At 39.5% G+C, this 14407-nt stretch overlaps 1 protein-coding gene across 4 annotated transcripts in view; it reads left to right on the top strand.

Moving 5' to 3' along the window:
* The window catches only part of MCC (MCC regulator of WNT signaling pathway), a 217245-nt gene that overhangs the window by 144194 nt on the left and 58644 nt on the right, over positions 1–14407 (top strand). For all 4 annotated transcript variants that reach the window (XM_065657621.1, XM_065657622.1, XM_065657623.1 and 1 more), the window contains 2 exons: positions 5687–5829; positions 13245–13381. In XM_065657621.1, the coding sequence (XP_065513693.1) occupies positions 5687–5829; positions 13245–13381 (280 nt within the window). The remainder of the gene's footprint in view (positions 1–5686; positions 5830–13244; positions 13382–14407) is intronic.

The raw sequence follows: 14407 nt of genomic DNA on the forward strand, positions 1-14407 counted from the left end.
CTCCAGAGGTCCCCATCAACCTCAGCCATCCTGTGATTTTTGTGAATTTAGAGTCTTTGATATTCAGTGCATTTTGGTCGGGGCTTGTTAAACTCAAGCCAAATGCAGAAATGTTTAAGCAGTCTAGATTTTAAGGATCTTATTTCAGTCCTCCAACCATATTTTGGCCCTCGTGCTCATTCCCTGGTGTTTTTTCAGCTACCTTTAAGGTTTTGGGGCTTGTAAATGATAGTCTTATAGCAGACCATCAATGCAATATCCAGACATTAGAAAAAAAAAAGTTTTTATTCTCCTCAATATGTGAGCCAGAGTCATGCTGGGAGTTAACGTTGTTTATCAGCTGTAACCTGAGAGCATTTTCTAATTTCGGCTGCACTCTGAGACAGGAGTTTTCTTTCTGATATACAGTTTGATATGAGGCTGCATTTGACAATCATTAAACAGTCGGATGGATCCGCTGTACCCAAACGATCCACATCGTTCTGCATGACTACACTGACTCTGTTGTTATTTATGACTCTGCAGGGTCTTGCGCTAACCACAGGTTATTGTTAGTGTTCTAGTTTTATTTCCAGATCTTTATTTAAAAATACGTATGTCATCTCTGAGCCCATGAAGAGTGCCTGAAGGTGCTCCTATGCAGTAATGAATCCTTATTGATGGTGACATGAATTAACATGTGCCCTGTTAGCATGAGATCATTTGGTGTTTTCTTTGATGGGTTACCAATTACGCATTTGTATTCAGTGCTCGATGTGTAATGCTGAGGGTTTTTACGTGATCATGGGCTGTCTGCTTGTGAACACAAGTGTAATGACAACTGCTACCCAAACTGTGAATAACACAAAATCACAATATCTGAAAGCTAGTGTGCTAGCTAGCTTTCAGATTAAAAAAAATACTTTCTAATGAACAATTCCTATAAAATTTTAATATTTTAGCTATTTTCAATTTTTTTTAAAGCCCTCCAGTGAATAAAAATTTCTGGGGCTGTGTATTAAATTAAATACGATCTTTCTTAAGGAATAAGCCATAAAACAAGCACAATTCGTATTCAATGTGTTGGCTATGTTTAAGTACTGAGACTCTGGTGAAGCCACTTTTCCTTCATTTTCTGCTGCATCACTTCCAAGTAGATGGTCCACATAATCTTTTGAACTTTTCCTCCCACTCTACAGAGATTCATTCAAATTCATATCATGTATCATATCATATCATATCATTTTTCCTCTACAACCTCCGTCTAATGCATTTTTTCCTCACTAATGCAAATCAGAGGTTCAGAAGGCATAAATTAGATAAGAGGTGTCTGAGGTTCTGTGTAACCGTGTTCAGATGGTAGGGGGCCAGTATTAAATCTCTATTCTGCATCTGGACTGTATTTACAAAGGCAACACGTGTTTCATTTCAGCTGGCGTGGTAAATGCACTCTGGAACATAGGGCCCTTAAACCACATTTTGGTAGTACCTTTCCCATCATTTCATGGTTCACGTGAGACACTTTGGAAGAAAGGATTAGCAATTGGCAAAGTGGAAGTGATTTGAGGAACCACAATTCAAGTAATAGATGACAAATGCAGAAGAAAGATAGTTGGATAGCCTGTGCTTGAAATTTTGTAAATGGACATGATTGATTACTGGTGGTTGTATCATGCTCGTCCCCAAAGCTGCAGTCTGTGGAGACCTGCCATAGCATTTTCCAACACCCTTCTATTATTTCACTAAGACGGCAGATCTCCTTGTCTCTATGTTTATATCAGTGTACAATTTGGCAATGAAGTGATCTTTTGAATTAAGTTTGCTGAAAAGTACTGGTCAGCCACAAGTTCTTCGAAAAGTCTTTCTGTGGTTATGAGAAGAAAAGTAGTGCTCTCTGCTAACTCTGTCTGGCACGCTATCCTGGCTTTGGTATTGATAAATCATGAATGTCCGAAGGGAGAGTATGAAATGCATATACTTCCCCATCTCTCTGCCAACATCTGTGAGCAGGAGGCTGCATCCCATTTAATAGTCCTCTATGGTCCTGTCCTCTGCAGATTTATCTAATGTTCTTTCTAATCTCTCTACATTCTTGGCATTCCCTACATCCTGTGATATTGAGTTCTGCAGTTTTATGGTAGAACTTGGGATTTAATAACATGCTGAATGTTTCAGCAAATACAGCAAGAATAGACAGTCCACTTAGTACATCTTTCTTACTGTTTCATCTCCTTTCACAAGGTAGTCCTGGTCTTTGTGCTTAGTCCTTGTAATTTTGGAGTTTTATAATAGCTCTAGACCCAGAGTATCAAAGACTGCTGCATCATTCTGGATCTTGTATCACACAGCAGTAAGTCCCATTACTGCAGTAATATTTCTTTACTGTCCTCTTGATTATTCAGAATATCATAAGGAAGGACAGCAGAATTTCAGAATAAGAATAAAGCGAACACTTTGTAGGACTACAGGAACATATGAACTTCACAGGAAGGCATCAGTTTTTCAATTAACAAAGTAACTTGACATAGAAATACTAGAAATGTTCAGATAAACATTGAAATTATTTGTTCTGTTGTGTGATGCCCTTATCTCACATGGATTAGTCCCGTTTACTTGTATTCTTCTTCCACATCAAGCATATACAGAAAATACTACCAAACAATTAATTCTGACCATGCATGTTTTTTCATGATCGAGAATTTGGCATGACGGACTTGTGTTTATACTTAAAATTAGGCGAATGGTTTGCCACTTTAAAATTGGCCACTCCTCTAGAATTAAAATACTGTTTTAGTTGAGCAAAGATTTTTAGCTTCTGTGAGCCTGTTAGACTGGTTTATCACTGTGGCTTGTTCACGTTACAACTTGTATTCTTCCTGAACAATGCCGTGGCCAGTGCTTGTCTCCGCGGGGCCTGAGGCACCAAGGAATCTCTTACCAACCACTGCTTCCCATGGTTCTCTTCTTGTCCTCTGACTGAACACTGCAAATATAACATAAAGGTCTACACTGGTAGTGTTTCTTGCACTAGGAAATCATGTACATTAATAGGCAGTACAATCGTGTCGAGACAATACCCTTGGGTTGAAATATTTTCTCTTATCGTCCTTCTCCCTCATACTCCTCTTGCTCATGTGGTTGTTTCCCAGCATCAAGAGGTCAGACAAAAGCGTTTCCCCAGGCATTGTTAATTTATGCTGTAATTGCAATAACCTGTTTAGTCTGTACCAAAAAACAGCCAAAGGTCACTTACACTGGGAACTGTGCTGGAACCTTCTCTCCTGATCTCAACAGCTGCTCATCTTTTGCAGCCTCTCAGTGGGTTATCCCTGTGTTTGCTTTCTCAGAGAATTAGGGCTCTTAATGGTTTTGATCAGAACTTAAGTATGAGACTGGAACAGGGATGAGGAAAAGGGTGTAAGGTATTTATCTTAAAAAGTTTGTGTGACTGACGTATGCAAATAAATTGCAAGAGCTGAATGTGTATACCCTAGAAAGAAACAGGAGCACTAGCAGGTCACAGCTCTGAGACTCAAAGGACACAGAAACTAAAGAGGATGATGGACAAATTCAGTATCCAAGAAAAAAAAAATGTTAGCTGTGGGTACCAAAACATGCATTTGTTTCTTTTCTCTTTTAAGCTTTGGGTTGAATGTGCCATAATAAGGAGCAATCCTGTGTAATTAGAAGAATTTTCAACTGCTGCGTTGTGGGATTCATACTGAAGTATATTTCCATTCTTTGGATGCCTTTGCCTTTTTTAGTTGAGACTTGTCATGACTGACCAGAACTTAAGAGATGTAACTCTGTACCCATCTCCAGGGCACAGCAGCCTTTCTTAGCATCATGTCTTGTCTTTCACAGAGGTTTCCTTTCTGCCTTTTGCTGTTACTTTTGCCCAAGATAATTCAAGAGGCCTTTTAAAAAATCATATATGAAGCTGTTGTCTTTATATTGCCAGACTGTTGGTTGTTCACAAAGTATTCCTGTCACTAAATGATGGTTATCCTGAAAAATGGTCACAGAGAAATGGCTGGAAAACAGAAAGCAAGTCTGGTATTGTGGCTGAGGTCCATTAGCAGGAGTCAATATATCTTCAGTCAAGATAAACAAATTCTGGTTTTCAGTGCATAGCTTAGCAAAGCAAAAATTGTAGTGATAGGGTTTTTATTTATTGTCTGAACATAATTATTACACACTCCATCTGAAATGTCCTTTTGATTTAAAAGAAAAAAAGCAGTGCAGATAATTGATTGATCTGTGTAATGCTTAGGTAGCATTTGTGAGTATAAATTGTGTCAGAGGAAATTTAGGTTTAGAAAGGCAGAACAAGCAGCTCTTATTGCACTTAAATCTGTTCTAAAGCATTGTTAAACATTTTCTCAGTGTTAGTTCTGCACTGTAAAAGCTGTGGTAGTTCTTCAGCCAGATACAATGTTAAGATACAGAAATGTGAGAAATAAGTTGTGCAATAATCCTACAATAAATAGTCATTATGATATATATATATATGTATAGCCATCTCGCTTGCCAACACGAAGTTTTAAAAGCCAGGTGAACATTATCAATCTTCTAAAATATGACCCTTTGCTATCCTGTTCAATGTGAAGATACAGTCTCTTTTGTCTTAGTGTTGATGTAAGTGCTTTTGACTCCAGCTGGAGTAAGAAACTATTTTGTTTTAGTCTGTGGAATGGAGTTACCTCTATATAGTGTTTTGTTGATTTGAGAAAGTAAGTTTTGATGCAGCAATGTTGGAGGACCCCATACATTACTATAAATTGTTGCCTTTAGAAATGCTACTAGGATCTTGCATTGCAGGTTTTCACTAAACGAGTGTGATTTTTATACTGTCGGTTGGCTTGCGAATTTCCTGTTATTGACAGCATACTACATACGATTCTGTGGCTGCAAGGAGACTTGACTGTTTCCTGCAGGGTTTCAGAAGCAAAAATTTAAAAGTCTTGCTCTTTCCAGCCTCTACCAAGCATAATTTCAATCAGCATGTACTGTTGGATTATAATTGCAGTAGATGGTAATTGTTTGCTGTAATTGAAGTAGTGTGTTTGCTGGCATGAAGAGAAAGCCAGGGAGACTGAATTTAAAATTCTGTTGGAAAGAAAAAGAAGGATTTCATGATATGTATAAAAAACAAGCATCTTTGTAGCCTTTTAATTGTTCAAATAATAAAAATTTTATTGTAGAAGATTAAAATAATTAAAAATATGCTATGTTATCTTCAAAGGCTAATAAAAACAAATATACTAGAGAAGAAGTCATAACCACAAAGTGTGGTTACTTTTCTTTATAATAATGTGGTTTCTGCCTTAGGACTTGTTCTAATTCAGACCACGTTGGGAAGATCCTTGAAGATTCATGATGCATCATGAATCTCACAGATTGAAAGATGAGATATTTATAGCTGTTTTGAGATGCAAATGATGGGTTTTGTTCAAGCAGTAAGGGCAACTTCTGCCCTTTAGGAAATAGTAATAAAAGTACACAGCATATTTTTTCAGTTGCTAACATCTAGTGATTACACACCTTTGTGTACCTGTCAATATTTTGCATCTCTCCTTTTGTCTTGCTAAGGCAGTACTGGTTTGATGAGTAAGAAGACTATTAATCGTGTGCACTTTTGCCTTGTGTCTGATCTGTTTGCAATTTTTCATGAAGACCCTTTCTGTTCCTTGCTTCCCTGCTTTAGTGTGAACAATCCCACCTAATGAGAGAGCACGAAGACGTGCAGGAGCGAACAACACTACGCTACGAGGAACGAATCACAGAGCTGCACAGTATCATTGCTGAATTAAATAAAAAAATTGATCGACTACAGGGAACAACAATAAGGTATGGAAACTTCCTGGAAATTCTGGGCCAGTGCACTAATGGTGCAAAACACGGTGTGAATTGTAGTCTATAAATAGAATTTGATGATGACTTTAGGGTAGTTAGGCTTGTTATGACTGGTACTGAGTAGCTGGCCATAATTAAGGTAGGTATTCTGCAGAGTATCATCCCGAGGCTCGAAAGTGCTGCATTCTCTCTGGCAAAATCGCACTTTGCAAAGCCTAACAAGCACTGCAAAGAACTGCACTGTGCCTTCTGAATATTCTTTAAGTGTAACATACATACAAGGGCACTATGTAAGTGATAGCAGTGCTGGCTAAAGGAAAATGTAGACACCCAGCCTGCACCTCTGCTTTTAACTTTCTTTTGTGGCATCCTGTCAAATCACTTGTGATGAGAAATATGGCTTAAATGTATTTCAGTAGGTTTTGCATCTACTTGTACTGGTATTTGTGACAAAACACAATGGTACAAGTCATGTCGTTGCCTGTCCTTGGAGCAGCAAAGCTTGGGCTATTACACTAGATCATTGCTTGTTACTGTATTTAAATGAACTTTACATTTGACTGCACAAAAACACTTATTTTTCCTCACTTGCTTTTACCCATTATTCTCAATGTAAAGAAAGCTGGACTAGAATGAGGAAGGAGCTTCTTAAAGTTTAGCATATGAAGATGCAACTAAACTGCTAGAATCTATGGATTTTTCTAGAGAACATCATATTCGATTTGACAGTTTTATACGCAGCGTTGTTGCTCTACTTGTGTGGCAAATTTTCATTTTCATTTGCCTATTAGCTGCAGGATTTTTGATAACTGCTTCATTTGTTCTTCCTTGTAAATGTTTCCACTACTGCAAGGCAAAGTTTTTCCGACTACTGACTTGACCTTTCATGAAAATATTTATATGCAAAAAGAAAAAGGGTTGGTGTACCAGTAAGAGAAAATATCGTGCATACATACCACTAGAAAAGCAGTGATAGAATCACATTACTTTAATGTTATTTAAGAAGATAAATACTGCCAACTCTGTCATGGTCATAACTAGCAATGATTATGGTGAGATTTTTCAGGTAAATATTTTCTAAACTGGTAGTACTTCCCTTAAAAAATCCCTGTGACTCCCTTGTTCATTCATGCTTGATACCTCTGCAGACAAACCTCCCATTCATCTTGTTTTGACTCACCTTTCTTTTCAGTATGTTACTGACCATCCCTCCCACTCTTCTCTCTGATAAAGCTCTACCAATTGAAAAGGCTGGTTGAAAAGCAAAATCTGAGAAGCATGAGAGCTACCTTGATATTTTTTTTTCCTGAATGGCAGAAGAACTCTATGACATTTAAGAAAAATATTACATAGAATCCATAAAAATTGTTTGCTTGTAGTCCCCGTGGCAAGCTAAATGCCAAGCGGTGTCTCAGTTACAAAATACTGGAATCGGATGGGTACTGTGAATGTTGAGCCATGTCCACAAACGAGTCAGCTGTGGCATGCACAGCAAAGTGAGGCAGAAGAGCCGAGCTTGATGGGAAGCACATGCTGCTTCTCATGAGAAGTGCAGTTCTGCTGCCCCTTTGGAGGGTGCCGGTGTTTGCAGTATTGTTCTGATGTCTTCAACAGGTGCCACATCACAGTCATGCCCATCTTTGGTCTTATCGTATGGGAGCTCATTTTGCTCAGACAGCTAGGATGCCTCCTCTGTTTTTACTGGTTCTTGTTTTATTAGTAAGAACAAAAATGGATTAGTGGATTTTTTCACTTCCTTTAATGATTGGAATAGCTTGTTTTCTTTGGCAGGCAAATAATGCAGTGTCTGGGGAACACAGGAGTAAGAGTCCTCCTAAAAATGGCAGAGGTAGAGTTGGAGGGATTCCGTAGCATTTGTAAAGACAACTGAAAGAAGGAAAAATGATACTTCCTGCTGTGACTTTCTGTAAATCCGCTCTGGGATCTACTTGCATCACTCTTGAGAAGCTGTTCCATCCCGCAGAGCAAGGGTGGTGTAATTGCTGTCTTTGCTGGGACAGGTGTGACTCACAGCACTCCACCCTTGGTGATGGGGTCAGTGATCCTGGAAGCTGGAACAACACAGTCCTGAGAGAAGGGGATGTGGGAGAACAGCCCTGCCAGGGCCTCAGCCTTTATATCTTTATCTAAACTGGAACACAAGAGGGGTTTTAGTTTCAATCTGACTCTTGGATACCTGCAAGTAATACTGAGTGGAGGCTTCACTTGTGCTGTCATAAAATTTAGGCACTCTTTCTGGAAACAGTTTTCTTGAGTTTGCTTTAATTGCATAGCAGATTTCTCCCCAGCGCTGACAGAGAGATTGTTCAGTATTTTCATGTATTGTTTTTAGGCTGTAAAAATAAACTAATATGTAGTTTGATGTACTGCTGCTTTATTACATGCTTCATGGTTCCTTCCAAAACCCAAAAATACTCTGGAAACAATTGGGAGAAACCAAAGTTTTCATGGAGGGTATTTGACTATCTTCCTTAAGCTCTACTATCTTTAAATCTGCAGCTCTTTGTTTGAATATGACTAGTATCCTCAGAAAGTAGGGCAGAAAGCAACCAAAAGTAGTGTTTAAATCTGAATAAGGTATTGCAACAGTTTGAGGAGTGTTGGCAGGCTGTATAAGCTAGTTAGTAGTCTCCATTCCAATAATTTTTCTCGCTTTTTTTTTTTTTGGTTTCCTTGCAGTGTCAAGGGTTTTACACAGTTTGAAGTGTAATGGCTTTTGCTCATGTGGTTTAGTAACATCAGCTCTAGAAGAGACCTTAAGTCACATGTCTACAGCCTGTGCCTCTTCCCAGGTATATCTAATATGTTGATCTTAGTTACAGTAGTCTTACAGGAGTATCTTTAGGAGTTTCCAGGATTGTTCTAGGTTTGCTTGCTGTTTCTTGGGTACAACAAGTTCCATGTGTGTGGCCACATGGAGTTAGCTGCTGCTCTTGCACTGTGTTCTTCTAGCATTCCCTAAGGAAAATGAGCTCACTGTGGTTGTGGGAGCAAGCCAACATTCATCTGCAATTGTCTCATCTCCCTGCTGCTGCTCTGGACAGCCCAGCTGGTTTGGAAGCCCAACCTCATTAAAAAAAAAAAAAAAACAAAAAACAACGGGGCAAGAAAAGCTGAAATACAGCTGCAACTGATTTGATATTAAGGTTAAATGGAGAGTTGCCTGTACTCATACTGTGCTAGTAGATGAGCCACTTGCTTGCCTAGTTCTTCATGTATGACTGCAAAATTTACCCACTACCAGCTCAAGACTCAAGAAGGTAGTGATTTGGGAGCAAAAAGACACTAAAGAAGTGGTCCGCTAGGATGAGGATGCTTCTTTTATTTGAGCAGTGTGGAGACATAAACTTTGGCTGTTTTTTTTGTTGGAAAATTACAGAACAGTGTGACACTGTCTCACTGTTCTTGTCTACATTATTAGAGAGAGAGTGGGAGGAGGTAGCTAATATTTTGCTTAAGTTTATTGTAAAACTCAAGTCACAGGCTTTTGTCAAACTCTGCAAGACTGTTGGGTGGATGAGCCTATGAAGATTGTGCAGAGCACATTTTGTCAGCTTCTTCTAGAGTGATCATCTTCCACATAGTGGTGCTACCGTGGGGTTCCTGTTAGCATGTCAAATGGATGCTGGTGGCATAGCGTTAGCCCTACTTCTGCTGTTTCAATTTGTAGAAGACTATTTTTACATTCATTGGTTCTGTATCCTTTGACAAAGTGTATGCCTACTTCTGTTGTCTTTCCAAGTGTGTACAATTTAGAAGACAGCAAAGCCAATCAAATGGATCTTCTGAGTTGTAGAGTCATATTGTAAATGCTTGGACATAAGGGATAGACCTGGTAACTCAGCACAGAAAAGATTTACAAATTACACAGTAGTGTACTAAAAGGGAATTATGCCTTTGTTAAAGGCGATATTCCTGACTTCAGAGGTTTTGAGTATTGCCTTAGATTCATTCAAACTCAACTCTTTTTCTTCATCATGTCTTTGGCTGGCAAAATCATCTGTAAGTTGGTTGTCAAAAACAACTTCGGCCTATGACTGACAGTCATTCTTAGATGTCACATTGAGGAAAAAAGAAGAGATCAAGTTGCTTTTAGTTCTAAACCAGTGGCTGTTTGGATATGTCTGTGCAACTTTAAAAATAATAAGCAATTTTAACAACACCAAACTGTTGAATATTGGTGCCTGCAAAGGATAATTTTAAACAGTTGTCAAGAAGCTTGAAACCCATTGCTGTAAAACCATTTGTTCTGATTTACAGCTTCTAATCTGAAATATGTTCAGAAAGTATGTTGGTTTGGATTTAATGAGGTAGAAGGAGAGTGAATAAACTTAGCATCATACGAAATAACAGATGGCACTTATAGTTGTATTTACACGATGTCCCGGAGGTCTGATTCTGGCTTCTAAGTATGTGCTAGGTGGAGGCTGCTTGGATTCAATTCAAATGGCAGCGAGGGTGTGATAGTGTCGGCATCAGCATACAATGCCCAGTCCCAGCTGCCTTCAGTGATTAATTCCCATGTTGTCTTGAGTGTGTCACTATTTGTTCACAAATGGACGGGTTCAGAGGGTATACACAGGGAGCAGGCAATCTCTGGGTTGCAGTGCCACATACACCTGTAGTATGCTCTGTCTGAGGGTCTTGGAATGCCTTAAAAATACTTGTTCAAGTAGAATGATGGTTGCAAAACTACTGGCACCTGAAGCGTAAAACTGCGCACTGTTTGCATCCATGAAGAGAATGTGTGCCTTGCCAGCATCCTGGCAGAACCCGTCAGTGGTGTGAAAGAATGCTGGAAGTGTGCTGGTTTTGGTCAAGTTTTCCTCGGTGTCTGTGAAGCAGTTGTGATCCCTCGTTGCACCTGAACGTGAAGAAACCAGTATGCGCAGATGTACCCGTAAAACGCATTTTTTTGGCTCCAACATGGATCCCGGGCTGCTCTGTGCTTAGAACAGCGTGATCTTTTTTGTCTCCAAGTCTGCCATGACATTCCAGCAACTGGGTGTCCCCAGGGCCCATGGGAGAACAAATACCACGCTTTCTCCAGCCAGGCCCCAGATGATGGCAGCAACTAGGAAGCTGTAATGCCTCCACATTCTGGGTGGCGTGTCGGGGGCTCAATGGCTAGTTGTCGCCAGCTGCTGAGCACTGTGCATTTCTAGCGCCACTGGAGGACTCTTCTCTTTTGGGTGAAGAGGAGTCTCAGTCTTAAAGGCAGAATTTATGTTTGTGGTACACTGCTCCCCTGGAGTTCCCCCTTGTGTTTTTAGCCCGCAGCCTGCCCCCTATGAGAGCGGTGGTAGGGAGACCGATAGACCTTGCTTTTGCTTTACCAGAAATGGATTTCTGATCTTTCTGGTTGGGTGTTAGAAGTGTAGGTTGATTCAGAAACTGACTTCTGGCTTGAGCTGTCGGAAAGGTGTGAGTCCTGCCACGCGGCATACTTGCCAACTGCCCCAAGAGACTGATGGCGCTTATATTGAAAAAACAGCACTAGTGCTAGCTAGACGAAACTGTATTGGATTTTAAACAGAAAGTCTACGCAACAAGGGCGGAGAATGGTGAGAAATTATTATTGTGTGTGGCATTGTTTTATGATCAGTATAGTCTTTTGTCCATTCATAGATGTAATTCAGGTTTTAAAAATATGGGACTATTATTTGTTTCATAAACGAAAAAATTAATTACCTTCAGATCAAAAATCGCAATTGTTTGAGTGCTTGGTAATTGTTTTTGTCTAAAGCTAATTACTGCTGGCTTGTGCTGTGGCTAATAATAAACAAATTTATGGAGCATTAACTCACACTTATATGTCTTCATTACACCGTTTTAATTCCTGCTATTCATTACTTAGCTCTCATACTGTCTTAAACACGTATCGCATGGTACCTTAAAGACCTTTCTTTGATCTAAATCTCAATTTTAAACAGCTGACCTGGATTTTTGTTTAATAATAGTCGCTAAGTGCTTCTGGTAAAGTCAGACTTTCTTTGCACTGAAGTAAATGTAAGGTGTAGAAGAGAGTAATAGTTCCTGTAGAAATTACATCTCAGTACCTTGGGAAACCCTGCTTGGCAAGCAAGCTCAAATTCCTTTTTTGAGTTGGCCTGGTTCATAAATTGTCATGTCAGCTACTTTGAGAGCAGACTGTACTTCTCTCTCTGTTCCCTGTATGTATGGGCCATCTTCTCTGCTATTTTGCCTGGCAAATCCAGAAACGCCTCCAGGCTAAATCCTGCAGTATTTCTGCCGGAAACACTTATCACTGTGTAGCACGCACACAGCAGAACTAACATTATAGGTGTCCCTCCCAGATGCAGAACCCCAGATACCTCTTTGCTATTTCTTGTTGTTTCCAAATCCAGACAGTTCCATTTTCACACTTTTCTGCTGAATGTGCAGCAAAATGAATCTCTGCATTTGATTTAGTGTGTAACCAAATGATGACTGTTTACTTACTTACCAGTAAGGAAACTTATCAGTAAGTATGCACCTGCGTAAACTGGTGTTTTTCTCATGTTTAAATTATATACTTTAATGTCAAAACAGTCGCTATGGAAATTTAAAAATAAAATCTGCATTGAATCAGCAATTAGATCAAAAGAAAAAAATGTTTACAAATGCTCTCAGGCAAAGCTATTATTCATTTACTTATCTTCTTTCCCAGTGCTTTGAACTCTTCATGTGGAGACAAAAAGGAAAAGCCCTTATTTTTTAAGCTCATTAGCTTTAGCTGAAATCTTCTGTGTCTTCCACTATTTTAGTGAAACCAGGTTGACAGATAAGTTAAGACTTAGGTGATTGAGGCTTTTTATTTCCCACTGACTCCAGCAGTTCAGCACTATACTGACTTATGTATTCTCCTCATTTTGAGAAGAGAAAATGAAAACCTACCTGTCCCCAGGAGCATACACGTATGCAGGTACGTGCATGTGCACGCTTGCTTTGCACACAAACCGATTACATCCTTGAACTGAGAAAGAGATCAAAATCAGTTATTGCTAATCCACTTTGGGATGAAAAGCCACTTGTGCTGATTAAGACTTGTCAGCTGGGGAGTTACTGCAGAGCAGTTTGTGTCCTTCTTGCCTGTGTTCTTGCTTGCACTCAGTTCTACCCATTATTTCCTTGGACGGTGGTCTGGAGTAATAATGAATTTGGAAATAAAGAAATGGAAAAGAAGCCCTGGCTGCTGGAAGTGGGTGTTGTGGGCACAGCACAGCTGCTTTGTGGTAAAGTTTGTAAAACCTTCTCTACTGGCTGGACAAAACCTTTATACTTGTGTGGATTGTATCCTGTGGCTCAGTTTACGGGTCTGAAGTAAGTGTCACAGGGGAACATATTTCCTCAGAGGATTTTATTTCTCTCATTGCTCTCTCTCCCAGGGAGGAAGATGAGTATTCAGAGCTGCGGTCAGAGCTCAGCCAAAGCCAGCATGAGGTTAATGAAGACTCACGCAGCATGGACCAGAATTCTGTTTCAGTACCAGAGAATCAGTCCACCATGGTCACTGCAGATATGGGTAAGTTCCACTTCTTAGTATACATGATACCTTCTCACACCAAAAAGGCATCATAGCCTTTGAAATGCAAATCCAAATATTTAGTGAGGAAATACACGAATCTAGGCTGTGGTAATTGCAACAAATGCTGAGCTTCTCCATTGCTGTGAACTTGTATGTGAAGTGACCTCTGTGCATTGATGCAGAATAACTATGGAGTCTAAAATGGAATGATCTCTTCAGGACAGTTCATGACTTTTGGGAAAGAAGAGGGGGAAAAAGCTATTCACATACTTGCGCCTGTAAAGTAGTCTAGCTCTAGAAAATAATTACAGACAAAGTAAAAGTGGGGGGGGGAAATGTGGGGAATGGAACTATCTGTCCAGTTCTTTTACAGCCGAACTATAAAGGATGTTGGTACTTTTTGGAAATTGAGAGCCTTTTTAAAGTATAAAATAGGGATAGCTTACTGAAATGAATTTAGACAAGGATAAATCTGACATAGGCTGTTCAAATATAGTACAAGGAGGCACCACCTCCAGACAGTCTGTAACTAATTTTTTCTGGTTAAGAACTAAGAGGGCAAGCGTCTTTCCTTCAGAATTTCATCTGATTTGTCATCCAAGCACAATTACTGATCATTTGAAGATCCTCCAAATATGGAATAATTACTCTATCACGTTTGCAATATAAGCCCTCAGTATGATAATGTTTTAAGTTTTTGGCTCAATTGCTGAGCACCATAGCTGTAGATTAGCAGAAATCTGGTGTAATCCTCACTAGGACTGGTTTCTGGAATTGTCTTCAGAATACTAATTATCTTAATTTGTATTTAAAACCAAATAGTTGGTCTTGATTTTCTTCCCTAGGTAAACTAACTGGGTGCCTGTGAGCTTCTGTGGGTGATACTGTACATGAGCGGTGTTTTGGGAAATCATTTAAATGGCAGTCTTAAGCCCTGTTGCAGAACTGGTGATCCTTAAATATTAAGCTATTAACTCTATGTGAGGCTTTAATGATTATAATGGAACATGCAATATTTGCTTC

Source organism: Caloenas nicobarica, chromosome Z (genome assembly GCF_036013445.1).
Source record: "Caloenas nicobarica isolate bCalNic1 chromosome Z, bCalNic1.hap1, whole genome shotgun sequence".
Taxonomy (NCBI): Eukaryota; Metazoa; Chordata; class Aves; order Columbiformes; family Columbidae; genus Caloenas; species Caloenas nicobarica.